Source organism: Budorcas taxicolor, chromosome X, assembly GCF_023091745.1.
Source record: "Budorcas taxicolor isolate Tak-1 chromosome X, Takin1.1, whole genome shotgun sequence".
NCBI classification, from domain to species: Eukaryota; Metazoa; Chordata; class Mammalia; order Artiodactyla; family Bovidae; genus Budorcas; species Budorcas taxicolor.
The window spans coordinates 80,078,525-80,102,616 of record NC_068935.1 but is presented as its reverse complement, the minus strand read 5'-3'; the positions used below and the strand labels follow the sequence as shown (position 1 = coordinate 80,102,616).

General features: G+C 41.5%; 1 protein-coding gene across 1 annotated transcript; it reads left to right on the top strand.

The window, feature by feature from the left end:
* Positions 1-22,785: 22,785 nt before the first annotated feature.
* OTUD6A (OTU deubiquitinase 6A) lies at positions 22,786-23,658 on the top strand. The gene has a single exon (XM_052663843.1). It carries the CDS (start codon positions 22,786-22,788, stop codon positions 23,656-23,658), a length of 873 nt encoding a protein of 290 aa, XP_052519803.1.
* The last annotated feature ends 434 nt before the right edge of the window (positions 23,659-24,092 follow it).

Below are 24,092 nucleotides of genomic sequence, written 5' to 3'. Positions count from 1 at the left end.
AATAACTAACAAGGACCTATTTATAGCACAGGAACTCTAATCAATATTCTCTAATAACCTATGTGTGAAATTGAATATATATGCATATAACTGAATCACCATGCTATATACCTGAAACTAACACAATATTGTAAACAAACTATACTTTCATTTCTCTTTCCATAAAAGAGAAAAAAACTCATTTGTCAAAACTCAGCAAATGTACAATTAAGACTTGTGCATTTCTCTGTAGGTCAAGCTGACTCCCTGGTGGCTCAGTGGTAAAGAGTTCGCCTGCAATGCAGGAGACTTGGGTTAAATCCCTGGGTCAGGAAGATCCGCTAGAAAGGATTGGACCCACTTCAGTATTCTTGCCTGGAGAATTCCATGGACAGAGAGGAGCCTGGTGGGCCTTAGTCAATGGGGTCACATAGAGTCGGACACGACTGAGCAACTAACACATTTCTCTGTATGCTGCAAATTTTACCTAAAAGTAAACAAATATTGAACTCTCTTTAATGCTGATGTGTTTAAGGGTGAGGAGAACTGATGGCTGCAATGTATTTTGAAATGCATATAGGAGGTATTGACAGCTAGATAAAGGGATATATTGATGGACAGATGTGTGAGAAATCGAACATAGCAAAATATTATCTATACAGTCTAGGTAGCTGGTGTTCACTCTATAAATCTTTCAACCATTCTGCAGACTTAAAAATTTTTATAATAAAATTTCGCCAAAAATTTTTCCCTCAAAGCTACAATGAAAAAATAAAATTTAGAAATACAATTTCTCCAGGCATGGCATATGCACATGTGGCCTTTGTGTGTGTGTTGTATGTACACAGTTAAATATTTATCTAGTTGTTAATGCATGTTTATATATCCATTTCACTAGGTGTCATCTCCAGTATCTGTTTGTATGCTGTGGGGATGTATAAATGTGAAAACAACTAAGTCCAGTCAGGTGTGTGCTGCAGACCAAGGCAATGCACGTGTGAAAGGCTGAAGGGGTTTCTTGATGCAGCACAGAATTACTGAAGACATAGTATACGCCAGGGATTGCTCTGGGCAGCTGGGCTATATCAGTGAGCAAAACAAATCTATAAAAACAAGTCAAGCTTTCATGAAGTTTACACTCTGGTAGGGGAAGACAGATAATAGAAATGAATTACTTAACTAATTATATAGCTCATTGTCAAGCGATAAGTGCTATGGGAAAATAAATTGAAGAGAGTAAGGAAACAGAGTACAGGAAGTGGGGAGGGGTTAGGTGGGGAGATCAGGCTGTACAATTTTAAAAGGAGTGGTCAGGGACGGCCATAACAAGAAGGTGGCATCTGAGCAAAGACTTGAAGGAGATGAGGAAGCAAGAAATGCTCCTGTCTGGACTGAGAATGTTCCAGGCAGAGGGCACAGCCAGATCACAGACCCTAAGCGGGGATACGCCTGTCAGATGCAGAGGAGCAGAAACCTTGAGCTGAATGAAAGGAGCTGAGGAGGTGAAGTCAGAGAGCTTAGCAGGGCCACAGGGTATCAAGCCTTGACCTTCTACTCTGACTGAAATGGGAGTCAATGTGGGGTTTTGAGCAGAAAGGGGAAAGGATTGTCCTGTGGTCAGGAAAGATAAAGGACCCTTTTGAAGGACTGTAGCAATAATCCATGCAGAGATGATGATGGGTCAGATTGGCAGGAGTCAGGATGGTGGGAAACGGTCAGATTCTGGGTGTTTCCTCTGATGCAGAGGCCCCATGCAAGCACTCTCCCCTCTGAGGCTCAGAAGCCTCTACATAGGAGCACCATTGGTGAGCAGCCACCATGGGCTTAGCCTTGGCCTGTGAACCTTCCCTGCATTCAACTTTATCTCATCCAGTCCTGCAGGAAACGTGTGGAAGGTGTTGGGTGCTGCTCACCTGCTTGGCTGGAATTGTGGTGAAGAGACTTCTGGAAAGGGAGTCTGAAAAGGGCAGCAGAGCCAATCTCCAAAAGAGTTAGGACACGGGGATGAGGAGCTTGGGCTTAATACTGAGGGCCTTGAGGAGGTGCCGTCAGTTTCTGAGTAGGGATGGTAATTTGTGCCAAATGTCACAGAAGGACAACTGTCAGGCCCAGGGTGACTGTCAGGGCCCAAAGACCTAGTTGCCCTCATGATTGACACACAGGCTCCCCTCCCCGCTTCCTCTCTAATACCTTCTTGCAGGACCAGTTCCAAAGCCACATAATCTAAGTGGATGGGCTCATGGGGACTGAAAAGCCTGCTGGCCTGGATCTTTCACCTCATTAGACTGACTTCTTTGTTTGGGGTAAGAGTAGTGCAGTCCTTATTCAGGCTCCTGTGAGGGAAACTTTCTGAGACTATTCCTCATCGGGGAACAAAGCTCCATAAACACTGAACACCAGTGAGAGGCAAGGGACAGAGACAGCTCTGGAAGAAAAGAAACAGTCATGCTAGGAGTTTAGGATTAATATATACACACTACTACACTTTCATCAGCCTTTTTGGAGAAGCAAATGGCAACCCACTCCAGTAGTCTTGCCTGGAGAATCCCACGGACAAAGGAGCCTGGTGGGCTACAGTCCATGGGGTCGCACAGAGTCAGACACGACTGAGCGACTCACACACACTATGTATAAAACAGAGAACCAACAAGGACCGGCTGTATAGCACAGGGAATGCTGCCCAATATCCTGTAAAAAACTTACAATGGAAAACAATCTGGAAATATATATATATAATAATATATATGTATGATAGAAGCTTCCCTGGTGGTGCAGAGGTTAAAGCGTCTGCCCGCAATGTGGGAGACCTGGGTTCTATGGGCTTCCCTGGTGGCTCAGTGGTAAAGAACCCGCCTGCCAATGCAGGAGAGATGAGTCTGATCCCTGGATCAGGAAGATTCCCTGGAGGAGAACATGGCAACCCTCTCCAGTATTCTTACCTGGAGAATCCCATGGAGAGAGGAGCCTGGTGGGCTACAGTCCATACTATGGTGAAGAGTCGGACACGACTGAAGTGATTGAGCATGCATGCATGCTTTATATATATATAACTGAATCACTTTGCTGTATACCTGAAGCTAACACAGCATTGTAAACCAACTATATTTCGATAACAATTTTAAATTTTTCAATTAAAAAATAAAACAACAGTCCTGCCTGGGTGTCTGCTATGGAGGGGGTAGGTGACAGGAGCCACTGACTCAGTCTCTGGGTGGATAACAGGAAAGGAAACGCAAGAGGATGAGCACTTCTTACAAGGCCGAGAGAGCAAATTAGAAGCTTGGTTGGGGCCACCTCTTGTGAGAGGGATCTGAGGGGCAAGCAGGTCCTGCAATGGCATGTGAAGCTAGCTGCTGGTTTCTAGAGTGTGTTCTGCTGACCCTGGGCTTCCAGCAACCTGCTGTGGGGGCTACTGCAGTGAGGGGCTGAGCAAATGACTCTGGACTTTCCAACTCCCACTTGAAACAGAGCAACAGCTCTCTTTTAATCTCCATCCAATTGGCATCCCATGAGAGATTCTACTGGACAAAAGGATGGGATGGGGTAGGGAAGGGGAAGCCTTGCAAGGCCCTGGGAAGCAAAGCAGAGAAAGGATCTGCAGTTCCCTTCCCAGGAGAAGCTGCCTCTGCCTGGCCGGGGTGGACTGAGGGCCAAATGTACAGAGTCCAGGGGCACTTCCAGGGGGCAGAGCTAAGGCAGCAAGTGGAGACTGTAGCTAGTCTGAAAAAAGAGGACGTGCTGCCTGCCACAGAGGAAGAACGTGTAGCCTCTGAGTGGTCATGGTCTCCACAGAGCCAGCCCTGAGGGGGGCTTCCTCATTCATACTCAGTCCAGACTTGAATTTTGTTATTCCTGCCTCTTCATGCATCTGTCCATCCAAAGGCCCTGACTCCTCCACCTCCCACCTTGGTCAGGAGCTCTCAGGGGCAGAAAATAGGTGGTAATGGATCTCATACCCTAACATGGGCCACACAGCAGGCATGCACTGCTGTTCATTAAAAATGCCTGAGTGGGTGGAGAGCTGAATGGTTTGGCTGGTACTGGGCAAATCTCTTGGGTTTGTCTTCCTCAAATGTAAACAGGTGATGAATACTCCTTCTCGGACTTGTGAGAATCCAGGCAAGGAACGAATGGCCAGTCACTCTGTGAGCTGTGAAATGGTGTCCACGTGTAGGTGGCTGCTGTCAGTGTCATTAAGAGGAGGGGATGGGCACTGAGGAAAAAGTTCAACTGGGCCTGCCCTGGGACGGGCTTCCCTCCAGGCAGTGCTATCTTGGAAAATGGGTGTCAGAAATTCAAGAACAGAATCAATGACAGCATGAACTTTTGGAATATTCTAGAAGCCTTGACTTCTAATCTGTACAGAGAAAGCCATGGACCCAGCTGACACATCTGCATGCATCCTACTATCATAACACCAAAAAAAAAAAAAAAAGTGGTCAAGGCTCTTTGGAGGCTTCTAATTCTTAGTCTTATCCTTCTCCATCATCTTCCCACTCCATTCTTTTAAAATCCCTGAAGATTCTGAGACTCAGAGACTGTCAGAGCTGGAAGGACTCTCCAAGGTTTCTGATTCCAAGTTACCCAAGGAGGGTTCCTCATGGCTGTCATCAAGTGCCCTGCCAATGAAATCCTTCTTCCTGCTCTCAGACCCAGGCCCAGCTCTCTACTGGTCCTATTTTATTCCCCTGGAAACAGACCCAAAAAAGCTAGTCTTTCTCTAACAGCAATTTTACCCCACCCACATAGGGTTACCAAATAGAATATAGGATGCCAGTTAAATCAGAGTTTCACATAAGCAATAATGTTTCAGCATAAGTATGTGCCAACTATTGCATGGGATATACTTATACTAAAACTCTGTTCATTGTTTATCTGAAACTCAAACTTAATGGAGTCCTGTGTCTTTATTTGCTAATCTTGTCAACCCTCAGTCCCAGGATCATGTGGTCAGTAGTTGACTTTGTCACATTCAGAAAGCAGATCCCAATCAGTGATCTTGGGAGGCCTGGGGGTCATCTCCAATTTCTCAGTTGACCCAGAGATCATGATAGTTTCCATCTTCTGCACTTACTGGTTTAGTCAAATTCTTTCACTATGCCAGGGGGCATCTTCCTGCACACCTCACACTCACATCCATCCTATTCAACTCTTCCACTTGCTGAGCAGGGCAAGTGCAGTTTCCTTTTCTCTCAACTGGCAAAGTGAGAATGATCAGGAGATGGAGGCTGACCAAGAAACCAAAACAGAAGGTTAATGAAGAGGGCAGGAAAGGCCAAGACTGACGCAGCCAGAAGGTGCCAGACGACTGTAAATGGCTGTTCTCCTCTGTCCTGGTGGTGAACAGGGAACTTTTCTATTTCTGAAGGGACCTCAGGATTTGGGGGGCTCACGTGGCCATTTCTCCCAAAAGACTCACTCTTACATCTAACCTCATGCCACTGGTAATAGTAATGAGTTTCACACTGTCCATGTGAATGCATGGGATCCCTTAGCAGGTGGGGAAGCAGAAGCTACACTGAGTATATAGACCACTGATAAGAAGGAACAAAGGGAGAAAAAGGTCTGGGGCCCTAGTTAAGAGTGAGATTGTTCCAAAGCTCGGTTTCAATTGTGCATGTCATTCAATAGCTCTTTGTTTTTTGACTGTAAGCTCCTTGAGGTTAGAGATCTTTGTCTATTGTGTTCATGGTTATATCCACAGTGCCTAGCACAGTGCCTGGTGTCTCATAGGACTGATGAATGAGCAAAGCAGTTGAGAGATAGGAGTACCATCAAGAACAAGATTAGGGTGAGTATGGAAACCCAGCGTGAGTAGATCAGGAAACACTTATGACCTGAGACCGTGAAGGGACAGATGGGAAGAGAAGGAAAGAAAAAATCTTCAGTGACATACCCTTTAATGAAGTTGGCTCTCTGTTGCTCAATCTCTTGGCCTCCTTGCTCACATTCCAACACCTACGTCCCAGCAATGTAATTCAACATCTGAGAGTGCTGGGGAGAGAATGATTCCCCAGACGCCTAGGAGCTGTGAGCTCTGGACAGGATGGGATGATCTCCTTACGTCTCTCTTTACATCAAAATATCACTGTATGCTGTTGTTTCTAATTAGGAAAACTTGAATCTAATGGCTTGTGTTTGACAATTTCTCAATAGCCCTTGAGCTCACTGGAAAGTTCCCTCTGATTAAGTTAGGAATCCATTCCAGACAGACACTTAAAGACCATTAAACTGCGATGGCGTACAAGTGAGAGGAGCTACCCCATGTCCAAGGTCAGGGGCAGTGGCTGAGAGGAGCTACCCCACTGTCCAAGGTAAAGAGCATCGGCTGCACTTTGCTGGAGCAGCCATGAAGAGATACCCAACGTCCAAGGTAAGAGAAACCCAAGTAAGATGGTAGGTGTTGCAAGAGGGCATCAGAGGGCAGACACACTGAAACTACAATCACAGACAACTAGCCAATCTGATCACACGGACCACAGCCTTATCTACTCAGTGAAACTAAGCCACGCCATGTGGGGCCACCCAAGACAGATGGGTCATGGTGGAGAGGTCTGACAGAATGTGGTCCCCTGGAGAAGAGAACGGCAAACCACTTCAGTATTCTTGCCTCGAGAACCCCATGAACAGTATGAAAAAGCAAAAAGGACACTGAAAGATGAACTCCCCAGGTCAGTAGGTGCCCAATATGCTACTGGAGATCAGTGGAGAAATAACTCCAGAAAGAATGAAGGTTTGGGTGAACTCCAGGAGTTGGTGATGGACAGGGAGGCCTGGCGTGCTGCAGTTCATGGGGTTGCAAAGAGTCGGACATGACTGAGCGACTGAACTGAACTGAACTGAAACTCTGAATTAATAAGGATGCTGATTACCATGGAAACTGCTGTCTGATAGCCTATGAAGGGGAGGAGGATTGGGGGCAGTGAAGTGGAAAGGGGAGAGATGTGGAAGAATGGAGTACGGGCAGAAGCTAGGAAGTAGGAACTGAGTAGAGGAAAGGAACTGCCATTTATTACTGCCTTCCTCAGTGCCAGGCACTGAACTGGGTACCTGGCATGCATTTGATCATCACAACCCCCTGCAAGATAGACATTAATTCTTTTGCCCCTCCCCCCTTACCAAATGGCACAGCATAGGCTGTTAATCAACAAGAAGACTATTGCAATTCCCAGTGTTTATTATTGGAAAGGATAACCTTGAACTCCCTGCCACCAAATCCTTATCAAAAGCTTGGTTGTGAGAAATTATATTCATACAGAGCTGCCTGAAAACAGGCAGCCCAACAACTACTGGAGATGCATGGCTCTACAAGGCAGGGCATGTGCCCCAGAAGCTGGATCATAATCTCTAGATGGGAGCATGTGCATTGTAGAAAGGTGGAGGAGGGGTGGAGATAGAGGGGATGTAGGCATCAAAGCAGAGCTGCAAAAGGCACATTCCATGTTATAATAACTATGGTTTACTTAACACAAACCACAGATAGTAAAGCTCAACATTTGCAAAGCTGGTTTCTCTGCACTTCAGGCCATAAAAACAAACCCACATAATGGGGCTTGACATTCAAAGGGACCTGTCATCCCTTCTGCAGCATCTTAAAAGGCAATTTTGGTTGTTGCAAACAAGCAGACTCTATGTGACCATTGCTATCATGTCATCAAAGTCCAAAAGATGCCTCTTTAACAATCAGAATACTAGTTTTCTAAAATTATCATTGCTTTGATTCATTTTAAGTCATGGTATTTAATTTCTTTGAAACATGCAAATGACAGTACGGGAGAGTGTGAAGTATTTCTATGTATTTAAAATAAGATGGGTGAAGATGGAATAGCTGCACCTTGCCCTATTCCTCTTGCTATTGCAACTAAAATCCCTGGACGTTATGTATAAAACAAACATAAGTAGAGTCTGACAGGTGGAGAGAAGAAGCCAGGCCACCTAGTCCTTAGGATGAAAGGAAAGATGGGATTTTTCTTCTTTGCCTCATATATCCCATACTTGGAGCAGAAGAAGCCAGTAACCCAGATACGTCAACAAGTGCAGACAAAAAGAGCCCAATCAAAGCCTTCTCTCTCTAACCAAAGGACTAGGGAAACATCAACCTAGCAAGACGGGAAATTATTAGACACTAACCACTCTGCTCCAACCCAAACCAGAGGACAAACTGTGGCCCTGACCCCACCCACACTAGGCTAGCAAAGGCTAAGGGGGCAGGTTACACTTCCATCCTCCTGAGGCTATAATGACATGTCCCAATACTCTCAATCCTCTCCTTGCTGGTGTAGTGTCAGAGAAGGCCAATTACAGAGAAGAGACTTTTATTTCCACAGGCCACACGTGCACCACGTCAGCAGAGACAATGTGGGGAGCCTACAATTTCACCCCACCTGGCAGTAATGAGTTGCCCCTCACCTTCTGCCCCTGACATAAGGTCAGAGAAGATCTAACCAAGAGTCAGGAATTTCACCATCACCCAGTGGTAAAGAGACCAACCTCACATCCCAAGGGTCAGAAGAGATAGTAACAAAAGAAGCAGTAACTCTGCACTCTGACCCCTCCCAGGCAGGAAGCTATCAGCGGGAACCTAGTGGAACAGAAACTCTCAACCCTGTCCAGGAGTAATGAGGAGTCCCCCTTTGGGATCAGTCGAGGCTAAGTGAGAAACCTAGACTTCTACCTCCACCTGGTAGTAATGGTGTGACAGCCCTCTTCCTTACTGGTGGCAGTGTCAGAGAAGGCCAGCTAAAATAGATAGTTTAAGTGAGATTCAGAGTCTCATTTATCCCAATGACATAATACCCAAATGCCCAGATTGCAAACAAATAACACTCAAGAACCAGATGATCTCAAACTGAATTTTAAAAAAAGACAATAGATAGATGCCCAAACCAAGATGACAGAGATGTTAGAATTATCTGATAAAAAACTTTAAAAGGATCATTATAAAAATGTTTCAGCAACAAATGTGCCCAAAAAAAGTGGGAAAAGAGAGAAAATCCCAGCAAAGAAAGGGAAAGAGAAAAAGAGAAAGTTTCAAAATAGAAATAGAAGATATAAAGAAGAACCAAAGGAAAATTTAAGAACTAAAATACAATAACCCATACTAAAACCTCAATAGAGGGATTTCCTTAGGCTGTCCAATGGTTAAGACTCCACCTTTCAAAGCAGGGGGTAAGGGTTGAGATCCCATATGTTGCAGGGTATGGGCAAAAAAAAATTTTTAATTCAATGGGTAGGCTCAATAAGGAACGGAAAGGACAGAAGAAAAAATATCATGAAGTTGAAGACACAATAATAACAATTACCCTACCTGAACAACAGACTGGAGAGAAAACAAACTGAAAATAAAATGAATTGTAAGAAGGAGAAGACAAGTCACACACTGGCAGACTATATTTGCAAAACACAAACATAATGAAAAGCTGATATCCAAAATACTAAAAGAATCATAAAACTGAATAATAAAATGAACAGCTCAGTTTAAAAATGGGCAAAATATCTGAACAGATATCTCTCCAAAAAAGATATTCAGAGGGCAAGTAAACATATGAAAAGATGTTCAACATCATATGTCATTAAGGAATTGCAAATTAAAATTAGAATGACCAAAATCCAAAATACTGAAAACATCCAAATACTTGCGTGGATATGGAGCAACAGGGACTCTGATTCATTGCTTGCAGGAGTGCAAAATGGTATAGACATTTTGGAAGATAGTCTGATGGTTTCATAAAAAACTAAACATAGTCTTAGCATCCAATCCATCAATCATGCTCCTTGGCATTTACCCAAAGGAGTTGAAAACTTAGATCCACACACAAAAGCCTCACATGAATGGCTTTAGCTGTTTTATTCATAATGCCCCAAACTTGGAAGCTCCAAGATAACCTCAGTAGGTAATGGATAAACAAACTGCAGTACATCCAGACAATGGAATATTATTCAGTGCCAAAAAGAAATGAACTATCAAGCCATGGAAAAATATGGGGGAACTATAAGTGCATATTGTTAAGTCAAAGAAGCCAATATGAAAAGGCCTCACATTGTAAGACTCCAATTATATGACATTCTGCAAAAAGTAAAGGATCAATATGAAGAAGTAAAAGGATCAATAGTTGCAAAGGGTTAGAGGGGAAAGAGGGCTGGAAAAGTAAAGCACAGAAGATTTTTAGGGCAGTGAAACTATTCTGTAAGATACTTTAATGGTGGATACATGTCATTATACACTTTACCAAATGAATGGAATGTACAACACCAAAAGTGAATGCTAATATCAATCAGATTTGGGGTGATAATGATGCATCAGTTTAGGTTCATTGATTGTAACAAAGGTACCACTCTGCTGCAGAATATTATTTGGGGGGCAGAGGATACAGGAACACTATATAATTTTCCTTTCAATTTTGCTGTAAACCTAAAACTGCTCTAAAAAACACAGTCTATTAATTTTTAAAAACTGAACAGAGATTCAGGGACCTGTGAGACAACAACAAAGTATCTAAAGTTCCTAGCAGAGTCCCAGAAAAAGAGTAGAAAAGGTATGGGGCTGAAAAAGTACTCAAAGTATTGGCTGAAAATGTCTCAAATTTTGTAAGATATAAACCTACAGGGGCTTCTCTGGTGGCTCAGTGGTAAGAATCTGCCTGCAATGCAGGAGCCGTGGGAGGCTGGGTTTGATCCCTGGGTCAGGAAGAACCCCTAGAGGAGGGCACGGCAACTGACTCCAGTATTTTTGCCTGGAGAATCCCATGGACAGGGGAACCTGGTGGGCTATAGTCCATAGGGTCACACAGAGTCAGACACGACTAAAGTGACTTAGCACATAAATCTACAGATCCAAGCAGCTGAGCAAAACCCAAATGGGATCAAACCCAAAGAAATGCACACAAGATACCTCATTGTCAAATATCAGAAAATTAAAGACAAATAAACTCCTTCATGGATCACAACCTTGTTGTGGTGAAGCAGCTTGTGTAACTCAATGAATCTATGAGCCATACCCTGCAGGGCCACCCAAGACAGACAGGTCATAATGAAGAGTTCTGACAAAATGTGGTTCACTGGAGAAGGGAATGGTAAGCCACTCCAGTGTTCTTGCCTAGAGAATCCCATGAAGAGTATGAAAACGCAAAGTTATGACACCAGAAGATAAGCCCCCTCAGGTAAGAAGGCATCCAACATTCTACTGGGGAAGACCGGACAGCAGTTACTAATAGCTCCAGAAAGAATGAAGCAGCTGAGCCAAAGAAGAAACGACATAAGTTGTGGATGTATCTGGTGGTGAAAGTAAAGTCCGGTGCTGTAAAGTACAATACTGCATAGGAATCTGGAATGTTAGGTCCATGGATCAAAGTAAATTGGATGTGGTCGGGCAGGAGACGGCAAGACTGAACACCAATATCTTAGGAATCAGTGAACTGAAATGGATGGGAATGGGCAGATTTAATTCAGATGACCATAATATTTACTACTGTGGGCAAGAATCCCTAAGAAGAAATGGAGTAACCCTCATAGTCAACAAAAGAGTTCAAGATGCAGTATTTGGGTACAATCTCAAATACAACAGAATGATCTCAGTTTGTTTCCAAGGCAAATCATTCAACATCACAGTAATACAAGTCTATGCCCCAGCCACTGATGCCCAAGAAGCTGAAGTGAACTGGCTCTATGAAGACATACAACATCTTCTAGAACTAACACCAAAAAATATCCTTTTCATCATAGGGGATTTGAATGCAAAAGTAGGAAGTCAAGAGATACCCAGAATGACAGGCAAGGTTGGCCTTGGAGTACAAAATGAAGCAGAAAAAATGGCTAACAGAGTTTTGTTAAGAGAACACACTGGTCATAGCAAACATTCTGTTCAACAACACCAGAGATGAGTGACTCTACACATGGACATCACCAGATGGCCAATATTGAAATCAGATTGATTATGTTCTTTGCAGCCAAAGATGGAAAAACTCTATACAGTCAGCTAAAACAAGACCTGGAGCTGACTGTGGCTCAGATCGTAAGCTCCTTATTGCAAAATTCAGGCTTAAATTGAAAAAGGTAGGGAAAACCACTATGCCATTCAGGTACGACCTAAATCAAATCCCTTATGATTATACAGTGGCAGTGGTGAATAGATTTGAGGAATTCGATCTGGTAGACAGAGTGCCTAAAGAACTATGGACAGAGGTCCATAACATTGTACAAGAGGCAGTAACCAAGACCATCCCCAAGAAAAAGGACTGCAAGAAGGCAAAGAGTGATTGTCAGAGAAGGCTTTACAAATGCCGAGGAAAGAAGAGAAGAGAAAGGCAAGGGGAAAAGGGAAAGATATACCCAACTGGATGCAGAGTTCCAGAGAATAGCAAGGAGAGATAAGAAGGCCTTCTTAAATGAACAATGCAAAGAAATAGAGGAAAACAATAGAATGGGAAAGACTAGAGGTCTCTTCAAGAAAATTGGAGATATCAAGGGAACATTTCATGCAAGGATGGTCATGATAAAGGACAGAAATGGTAAGGACCTAACAGAAGCAGAAAAGATTAAGAAGAGGTGTCAAGAAACCACAGTAGAACTATGTTGCTGCTGCTGCTAAGTCACTTCAGTCGTGTCCGACTCTGTGCAACCCCATAGATGTCAGCCCACCAGGCTCCTCTGTCCCTGGGATTCTCCAGGCAAGAATACTGGAGTGGGTTGCCATCTCCTTCTCCAATGCATGAAAGTGAAAAGTGAAAGTGAAGTCGCTTAGTCATGTCTGACTCTTAGTGACCCCTTGGACTGTAGCCTACCAGGCTCCTCCATCCATGGGATTCTCCAGGCAAGAGTACTGGAGTGGGTTGCTAAAAGAGTCTTAATGACCTGGATAACCAAGATGGTATGGTCACTCACTTAGAGCCAGACATGATAGAGTGTGAAGTCAAGTAGGCCTTAGGAAGCAACAGTACGAACAAAGCTAGCAGAGGGGATAGAATTCCAGCTGTGTTATTTCAAATCCTAAAAGATGATGCTGTGAAAGTGCTGCACTCATATGTCAGCAAATTCGGAAAACTCACCAGTGGCCACAGGACTAGAAAAGGTCAGTTTTCATTCCAATATCAAGAAAGGACAATGACAAAAAATGTTCAAGCTACATGCTAGCAAGGTTATGCTCAAAATCCTTCAAGCCAGGCTTCAGTAGTGTGTGAACCAAGAACTTCCAGATGTACACGCTGGGTTTCAAAAAGGCAGAGGAATTCAGCAACACATCAAAAAGCTCATACACCATGATCAAGTTGGGTTTATTCCAGGGATGCAAATCAATCAATGTGATATACCATATTAACAAATTGAAAGATAAAGACCATATGATAATCTCAATAGAGGCAGAAAGAGCCTTTGACAAAATTCAGCACCCATTTATGATTAAAACTCTTCAAAAAATGGGCACAGAAGGAACTTACCTCAACATAGTAAAGGCCATATATGATAAGCCTACAGCAAACACTCAATGGTGAAGCACTGAAAGCATTCCCCCTAAGATCAGAAACAAGACAATGGTGTCCACATTCCCCGCTATTATTCAACATAGTTCTGGAAGTCCTAGCTACAGCAATCAGAGAAGAAAAAGAAATAAAAGGAATCCAGATTGGAAAAGAAAAAGTAAAGCTCTCACTGTTGCAGATGACATGGTGCTGTACATAGAAAACCCTAAAGATACTATCAGAAAATTACTAGAGCTAATCAGTGAATTTAGCAAAGTTGCAGGATACAAAATTGATACACAGAAATCACTCACATTTCTACATACTAACAATGAAAAATCAGAAAGAGAAATTAAGGACTCAATCCTATTCACCATTGCAGCAAAAAGAATTAAGTATCTAGGAATAAACTTACCTAAGGAGACAAAAGGACTGTACACAGAAAATTATAAGACACTAATGAAAGAAATCAAAGATGACATAAACAGATGGAGAGATATTCCATGTTCCTGGGTAGGAAGAATCAATACTGTGAAAATGACTATACTACCAAATGCAATCTACAGATTCAATGCAATCCCTATCAAATTACCAATGGCATTTTTCACAGAACTAAAACAAAAAATTTCACAATTCATATGGATACACAAAAGACCCTGAATAACCAAAGCAGTCTTGAGAAAGAAGAATGGAGCTGGAGGAATCAACCTTCCTGACTTCAGGTTATACTACAAAGCTACGTCATTAAGACAATATGGTACTGGCACAAAAACAGAAATATAGATCAATGGAACAAGATAGAAAGCCCAGAAATAAACCCATGCACCTATGGATACCTTTCTTTTCACAAAGGAAGCAAGAACATACAATGAGGCAAAGAGAGCCTCTTCAATAAATGTTGCTGGGAAAACTGGACAGCTACATGTAGAAGAATGAAATTAGAAGACTTCCTAACACCATACACAAAGATAAACTCAAAATGGATTAAAGATCTAAATGTAAGACCAGAAACTATAAACTCTTAGAGGAAAACATAGGTAGAACACTCGATGACATAAAGCAAAGCAAGATTCTCTATGACCCGTCTCTTAGAGTAATGGAAAACAAGTGGGACCTGATTAAACTGAAAACTTTTTGCACAGCAAAGGAAACTATAAGCAAGGTGAAAAGACAGTCCTCAGAACGGGAGAAAATAATATCAAATGAAACAACTGACAAAGGATTCATTTCCAAAATATACAAACAGCTCATACAAGTCAATACCAGAAAAACAAACAACCCAATCAAAAAGTGGGGAAAAGACTTAAACAGACATTTCTCCAAAGAAGACATACAGATGACTAACAAACACACGAAAAGATGCTCAACATCGCTCACTGTTGGGGAGATGCAAATCAAAACTACAATGGTAGTTTCTGACCTTACACCAGTGAGAATGGCCCTCATCAAAAAGTCTACAAACAATAAATGCTGGAGAGGGTGTGGAGAAAAGGGAACGCTCTTGCGCTGTTGGTGGGAATGTAAATTGATGCAGTCACTATGGAAGACGGTATGGAGATTCCTTAAAAAACTAGGAATAAAACCATCATATGACCCACCAATCCCACTCATAGGCATATACTCTGAGGAAACCAAAATTGAAAAAGACCATGTATCCCATTGTTCATTGCATCGCTATTTACAATAGCTAGAACATGGAAGCAAACTAGATGTCCATTGACAGATGAATGGATAAAGAAGTTGTGGTACATATACACAATGGAATATTACTCAGCCATAAAAAGGAATGCATTTGAGTCAGTTATAACAAGGTGGATGAACCTAGAGCCTATTATACAGAGTGAAGTGAGTCAAAGAGAAAGATAAATATAGTATTCTAATGCACATATATGGAATCTAGAAAAATGGTACTGAAGAATTTATTTATAGGGCAGCAATGGAGAAACAGACACAGAGAATAGACTTATGGACATGGGGAGAGGGGAGGAGAGGGTGAGATGTATGGAAAGAGTAACATGGAAACTTACATTACCATATGTAAACTAGATAGCCAACAGGGATTTTCTGTATGGCTCAGGAAACTCAAACAGGTGCTCTGTATCAACCTAGATGGGTGGGATGGGGAGGAAGATGGGAGGGAGGCTCAAAAGGGAGGGGATATATGTATACCTATGGCTGATTCATGTTGAGGTTTGACAGAAAACAACAAAAGTCTATAAAGCAATTATCCTTCAATTAAAAAAATAAATATATATTTTTTAAAGGCATAGGAACCAGAGCTCAAATTGTCAACATTCACAGGATCATGGAGAAGGCAAGTGAGTTCCAGAAAAACATCTACTCTGCTTCATTGATTACTTCAAAAGCCTTTTACTGTGTGGACCACAACAAATTGTGAGAAATTCTTAGAAATGGAAGTACCAAACCACCTTACCTTTCTCCTGAGAAACTTGTATACGGGTCAAGAAGCAACAGTTAAAACTGGACATGGAACAACTGACTGATTCAAAATTGGGGAAAGAGTATGACAAGGCTGTATATTGTCACTCTGTTTATTCAACTTACATGCTTTGTACATCATGAGAAATACCAGGCTGGATGAATCACAAGCTGGAATCAAGATTGCCAGGAGAAATATCAACAACCTCAGTTGCGTAGATGATACCACTCTAATGGCAGAAAGTGAAGAGGAACTAAAGAGCCTCTGGATGAAGGTGGAAGAGGAGAGTGAAAAAGCTGCTTGAAATTCAACATTCAAAAAACTAAGATCATGGCATCCAGTCCCATCACTTCATGGCAAATAGAAGGGGGATAAGTGGAAACAGTGACAAACTTTATTTTCTTGGGCTACAAAATCACTGTGGACAGTAACTGCAGCCATGAAATTGAAAGGTGCTTGCTCCTTGAAAGGAAGGCTGTGACAAACCTAGACAGCATGTTAAAAAGTAGAGATATCACTTTGCCAACAAAGGTCCATATAATCAAAGCTATGGTTTTTCCAGTAGTCATGTATGGATGTGAGAATTGGACCATAAAGAAGGCTGAGTGCCAAAGAATTGATGCTTTTGAAATGTGGTGCTAGAGAAGTCTCTTGAGCATCCCTTGGACTGTGAGGAGATCCAACCAGTCCATCTTAAAGGAAACCAACCCTGAACATTCATTGGAAGTGCTGTTGCTGAAGCCTAAGCTCCAATACTTCGAGCACCTGATGTGAAGAACCAACTCATTGGAAAAAGACCCTGATGCTAGGAGAGATTGAAGGCAAAAGAAGAAGCCAGCAGAAGATGAGATGGTTAGATAGCATCACCGACTCAGTGGACATGAATTTGAGCAAACTCTGGGAGATAGTTGAGGACAAAAGAGCCTGGTGTGCCACCATCCAAGGGGTCACAAAGAGTCAGGTGCAACTTAGCTACTGAAATACAACAGAGGCAAATTAAAAATGTTGAAAGCAGAGAGAGAAACAACATCCTATCATCCTAACAATAATGGAAAATAATTCAAAAAACAATAAATTTACCATCAGAAACCATAAAGGTCAACAAAAAATGACATGACATTTTTCAAGTACTGAAAGAAAAGAATTGTGAATTCACCTACCTCCAGAGAAAATACCCCTAAGAAATGAATAAAGGGGAAATCAGGACATTCTCAGATGAAGGAAAACCAAGAGAATTTTTTTCAAAGAGACCTACCTGAAAGAATGACTGAATGATGTTCTCTGAACTGTAAAGATAAAGGAAGAAATTCTGGAAAATCAGGAAGAAAAAAAAAAAAAACATGATAAGCAAAAGTATGGTAAGCAAAATGGACTCTCCTTCTCCCCTTGAGTTGTCAATTATGTTTGAAGATTGAGGCAAAAATTAGAAAACTAATATGGTTTTCAGTGTATATAGAGGACACAAGACAGTTGTATTATAAATGGGTGAGGGTAAAGGGATGACAAAATCATAGATTTTGGTAATACACACATATGTGTGCACACAGATGCACACACTATAAATGTACCTAGAGCAACCACTAAAGAAGTTATACAAAGAGATACACTCAGAAACACTATACAGGCATACCTCATTTTATTGCACTTTACAGATACAGCATTTTTTACAGATTGAAGGTTTGTGGCCACCTTGCATTCAGCAAGTATATTGGCCCCATTTTTCCAACCGCATTTGCTCACTCCATGTCTCTGTATCACATTTTGTTAATTATTATAATATTTCAAACTTTTCATTATTATTATATTTGTTATGGTGATCTGTAATCAGTAATCTTTGATATTATTACAGAAAGATTATACCTTGATGAAGGCTCAGACGATGGTTAGCATTTTTTACCACTGAAGTATTTTTAAAAGTAATGTACATACATTGTTTTTTCAGACATTATGCTATAGACTACAGTATAGTGTAAACATAACTTTTATATGCACTAAGAAACCAAAAAATTGGTGTCACTCACTTTATTGCAGTATTCACTTTATTGTGGTGATCTGGAATGAAACCTGCAATATCTATGAGGCATACCTGTAGATAAATCAAAATTGAATTCTAAAAAATATTTGAGTAATCCAAAAGAAGGGAAGAAAATAAAACAAAGAAGCACAAAACAAACAGAAAACAAAACGTTAGTGTCAGACTTAAGCCCTAACATGTCAATAATTCCCTTAAATGTAAGTGATCTATATACACCAGTTAAGGGATAAAGAGTGACAGAGTAGATTAAAAAACATGACCCAACTACATGCTATTTACAAAAAAGGTCACTTCAAATATAATGATATTGGAAAGTTGAAAGTAAAGGGATAGAAAAATATATATCATGCAAACATTAATAAAGAATGGTTACATTAATGTCAAATAAAGATTTTAGAGCAAAGAAAATTACTGGAGACAGAGGAGGCATTACATAATGATAAAAGGGTGAATTCACCAAAAAAAAAAAAAAATCCTAAATGTGTAAGATTTACAACAGAGGTGCAAAATATGTGAAGCAAATCTTGATAAAAATGAAAGGAAAAATAGAAAAACTAGAATTACAATTAGAGACTTCAAAACACCTCTGAATTTAACAGAAAATCAGGAAGGATATAGAAGTCAACAATACTATCAGTGGAATCTAAACAACATGTATAGAACACATCATCCAACCATAACAGAAAATACATTATTTTCAAGTGCCTTTTGAATATATGTCAAGATAGAACATATTCTGGGCCATAAACAATCCCCCAAGGTTAAATCAGAGTAGGCAATGGCAACCCACTCCAGTACTCTTGCCTGGAAAATCCCATGGACGGAGGAGCCTGGTAGGCTGTAGTCCATGGGGTCGCGAAGAGTCAGACACGACTGAGCGACATCACTTTCACTTTTCACTTTCATGCATTGGAGAAGGAAATGGCAACCCACTCCAGTGTTCTTGCCTGGAGAATCCCAGGGATGGGGGAGCCTGGTGGGCTGATGTCTATGGGGTCACACAGAGTCGGACATGACTGAAGCGACTTAGCAGCAGCAGCATAGGCTTTTATCAATATATCAGAACTTGTGAGATACAGTTAAAGCAGTACTGAGAAGGAGATTTATGGCACTAAATGTATATACATTAGAAAAAGAGGAAAAGCCTGAAATGAATTATCTAAGCTCCCACCTAAAAAGAACAGTGACGTACACCCAAAGCAAGCAGAGAGAAGAAAAACTGAGAGCAGAAATAAGTGAATTTGAAAACAGAAACGCAATAGGGGAAATCAGTGAAACTCTGAGCTGGTTCTTTCAAAAGATAATAAAAGTGACAAATATCTAAAAAGACTGACAAAGAACAAATAATGTAAGAGGGAAGACATACATTACTAACATCAGGAATAAAGCAGGGAAAAGCACTACAGATTCTATACACATCAAACCGTAATAATGGAATACAAAGAAACCAACTCTACACACATAAATTTGATTATTTAGATGAAACAGACCAATGCCTCCAAAAAACACAAACTATCAAAATCCACCCAATATGAAATACATAATTTGATTAGCCTCACAACTATTAAGGAAAATAATTTTGTAATTTTAATGCTTCCCCAACAGTAATTTTTTGGCCCAGATGTTTTCACTGAAGAATCCTACCAAACACTGAAATAATTAACACTGAGGCTACATAATCTCTTCTAGAAAAACAGAAGAGGAGGGAACACTTTAAAATTCATTTTATGAAGCTAATACTACCCTAATAGCAAAACTAAACAAAACAGTACTGAACAAGAAAACTACAGGCAAATATCTCTCATGAAGGTAGGTTTTTAAATCTTTAATAAAATATTAGCAAATAAAATTAAGTAATGTATATAAAGAATTATAAACCATGACCAAGTTGAGTTTATTCCCGGAATTCAGGACTGGTTCAGTACTTGACAATCCATCAATGTAATCCACCATGTTAACAGACTAAAGAAGAAAAATCACACAAACAGTTCAATTGATGCAGAAAAAACATTTGACAAAATTCAATGCCCATTCATATTTTTAAAAACTCTCAGAAGAATAGAAACAGAGGGTAATTTCCTCAAGTTGATAAAGATCATCTACCAAAACAAAAGCAAAAACCCTACCACTAATAACATATATAATGTGCAGAGATGAGATGCTTTGCCCAAGATCCAGAACAAAGCAAGTCTGCCTACACTCACCACTCTCATTCAATATAGTGCTAGAAGTTATAAACAGTGCAACAATAAGGCAAAAGGGGAAATGAAAGGATATAGATTGAAAAAAAGAAATAAAACTGTCCTTATTCACAGATGACATGATCCTCTACAAAGATAATTCCAAAGAATCTATGCACACCCCCCCCCAAAAAAAAACCCACCTAGAAATTGTAAGTCAGTTGAACAAGGTCATAGAATACAAGATGAACATACAAAAGTCAACTGTATTTCTACATACTAGCAATGCACATGTGAACACCAAAATTAAAATACAGCACCATTTACAGTCACTCAAAAAATGAAATGCTTAGTGTAAATCTAACAAAATATGTACAGGACATAAATGTTGAAAATTATAAAATATTCATAAAAATAAATGAAATTTAAATAAATATACCCAGGTGTTCATAGATTGGAAAACTAAACATAGTAAAGATGTCATTTCTCCTCAAAATGATATATGGCTCTAACATGATTCCTATGAAAATCCTAGCAAGATTTTTTGTAGATATAGACAATATTATTCTGAAATTTATATGCAAACACAAAGGATTTAGAATAGCTAAAACAATTTTGAAAAAGAATAAAGTTGAAGGAAAGGGTCTAACTATATTCAAGACTTATTCCATAGTAATTAATACTGTATAGTGTTGGAGGAAGGATAGACACATTGATCAATGGAACAGAATAGAGAATGAAGAAATAGATGTACAAAACTCTGGTTAACTGGTTTTCTACAAAAATGCAAAACCAGTTCAATGGAGGAAGCAGACTTTCCAGCAAATGATGCTGGAGCAATTGGACAACCACAGGTAAAAGAATGAACCTTGGCTTAAACCTCAAACTTTACATGAAAATAAACACAAAAGAGACCACAGATTTAAATCTAAAACCTAAAGTTGTAAAACTTTTAGTAAAAAACAGGGCAAATTATTTGGGATCTAGGTTTATTTGGGATCAAAGAGTTCTTGACATCAAAACCATGACTTATGGAGGAAAAATTTGGTAAGTTGAACTTTATCAAAATTGGAAACTTTTGCCTGAGAAACACCAAGAGATAAAAAGACAAGTTACAATGTGGGAGAAAATACTTGAAAGGCACATATCCAACAAAGAACAAGTATTTAAAATATAGAAAAAAAAACTTTCAAAACTCAATGTCAAAAAAAAAAAAAAAAGAAAACAGTTCAGTTATAAAATGGGCAAATAACAAAGATTTAACCCAAGAGGATATGGCACAGATGGCAAATGGGCACATGAAAAGATGAACATGACTAGCCACCAGGGAAACACAAATTAAAACCACAGGGAGATGTCACTACACATATATCAGAATGACTAAAATAAAAAAAAATTAAGACAACATCAAATGCTGGTGAGGATGCAGAGAAACTGGATCCTGTATACACTGCTGGTGAGAATGCACAATGGTATAGCCGCTCTGGAAAATAGCTTCTTAAAAAATTGAACATGCACTTGTAATATGACTCAGAAATTGCACTCCTGGGTATTTTCCCCCAAAGAAATGAAGACTTGTACTCACAAAAAAGATCTATATATGGATGTTTATAGAAGGGGTTGTAACAACCCAAAGCTGAAATATATACGTGCCATGGAATACTACTTAGCAATAAAAAGGACTTAAGTTTTTGATACATGTAACAACTTGGACAAATGTCCACTTCTCTCATTTGCAACAAGGAGGAGGTTGTCTCAGGAGCCTTTTGGTTTGGGAATTCAAGATACAGGTGAGCAGAGTAGGGCAGGATGGGAGTATATTTGAACAGTTTAAGGGTTTAATTTCATTTTATTTTTTAGAACTTTTAGAGATTCAGAATAATCGTAAGTAAATGGCTTGACAAATGCCAATTGTTGTGCTTTGTGGGCATCCTAAGGAGCCCATTTTGGAAGCTTGGAACTGAGGAGAAGGGGAATTTAGGATGGGTGCATTCTGTTGGCACAAGCGGAAGTCTGCTTAACTGTAGTGAATGAGTGAATGAGAGCGGCTGTTTCTCACACTGAGATGGAACAGGGTGGATTTGAGGCATAAACTGAAAGGACTCTGTGTTCCCAGGACCATAAGGAAATGTCTTTGTTTTGACACACAAAATTAAGTGTTCATCAGTCAAGGGAACGAAAGAACTGGAGAGAGACAAGTTGCCTCCAGAACACAAGGAGCAATGGGAAGTCCAGCGTCAGAGCACACTCAGCTAACAATATTTGTCATGTGATTCTCAAGCATGACCAGTGTCTGCCTTGTGTTCAGGCTAGGAGGTGAAGTAGGCAGTTGAGTCTGTGAAAACTCTCCAAAAATTCAATAGTCACACATAACAGTACAAAGGTGGGACTTTTAAGCGGGAATTAGAACCCAGCTCAAAACGGAAGCACCCGTTGCTACGGGGTCTAGTGAGGGCATATGAAGGGTCTCCCAACAGCCAATCGTAGCGCCAGACGTGTTCAGGGGGCGTAACCATGGAGAGACGTGGGCCAGTGGCAGAGAGGACCGTGAATAGGGTGAGCGCTACCAGCTCTCGATGAGAGCAGAGTGCAGTGGCCAGGGGAGGTTGAAGAACTCTAGCTAGGTTGGCGGTTGGACTGTTGACTAAACGGTAGTAGTACTTAAGCTGCCACCAAACTTCTCGCCTGCCATTAAAGATCATGGAAGATTCACAGAGTGAACAACAGCGGATGTTACGACGCCACTACCGCGAGAAGAAAGAGCTACAGGCCCGTATTCAGCTCATAAAGAGTTCGGTCCCTAAGAGCGACAAGAAGAAAAGAAAGCAGTTGAATCTCGACGTGGCCCGCCTTGAGGCCGAGATGGAGCAGAAGCACCAGCAGGAGCTGGAGAAGTTCCAAGGTTTCCCTGATATCAGCAACGTTGATTCTGTCACTGAAAATCTAGCCAAGATGGATCTCGAGAACCAGCCTCCGCGCTTCTCCAGGGCACAGAGAAAGCGCGAAAGAAGGGCAGCCCTCGAGAGAGCACGCCAGGAGAGGATTGCGGAGGTTGACATGGAGTATCTGGCCAGCTTCCGCCAAGACGAGGAAGAGAAGCTCAGCGCCATCCTGGGGGCCAAGCATCTAGAGATGAAGGATATGCCGACTGATAGCCACTGCATGTATCGTGCCATCCAAGACCAACTGGTGTTCTCCGTGACTGTGGAGAGCCTGCGGAGACGCACTGCCGAGTACATGCGGAAGCACGTCGATGATTTCTTGCCTTTCTTCAGCGACCTCGAACCCGGTGACGCCTGCAGCCGCGACTACTTCTTGAGCTACTGCGACGACATCGTGGGCAGTGCATCGTGGGGAGGCCAGCTGGAGCTGAGGGCCCTGTCACACGTCCTGCAGACCCCCATCGAGGTGATCCAGGCTAACTCGCCAGCCGTCGTCATTGGAGAGGAGTACACCAGGAAGCCGCTAATCCTGGTCTACGTGCGCTACACCTGCAACTTCGGGGCGCACTACAACTCCGTGAAGCCGCAGGAGGCCGGCGCCGCTGGAGGCGCAGCCCCTCGTCTCTTCTAGGCCTGCCTTTGCCATCGCTGTGGCCATTGCCACCGGAGCCGAAGCCGGCGCTACCGCGTCTCCTCAGTAGGCTCTGTTTTCTTTTTTCCTTCGGTTTTCTTGTTTGTTTGTTTTTCTTCTTCATTTTACTTAGAGCTCACCCCCTCCCTCTCTGCCCTCCACCCCCTACCTACCCCCCTCGCTCTTCTATCCCCTACCATCTTCCCCGAGTTGCTTCTTAAGAGATCTGTATAGTCCTCTCTAAGGGGAGTGAGTTTGCCAAGTTTTCACCACTTCTTGCCTGAAGGGTCTCTCTCTCCAGCCCCCACCGTGAGGATTGGTCTTGTTACAAATAACTGTGAGGCTCAAAAAATGGCAGCTTGGTTTGATGCAGTCTTCACCTTGGTGGGGGGGAATCGGTTTAGCTCAGAATCTTCCCGTTGTCCTCTGAATGT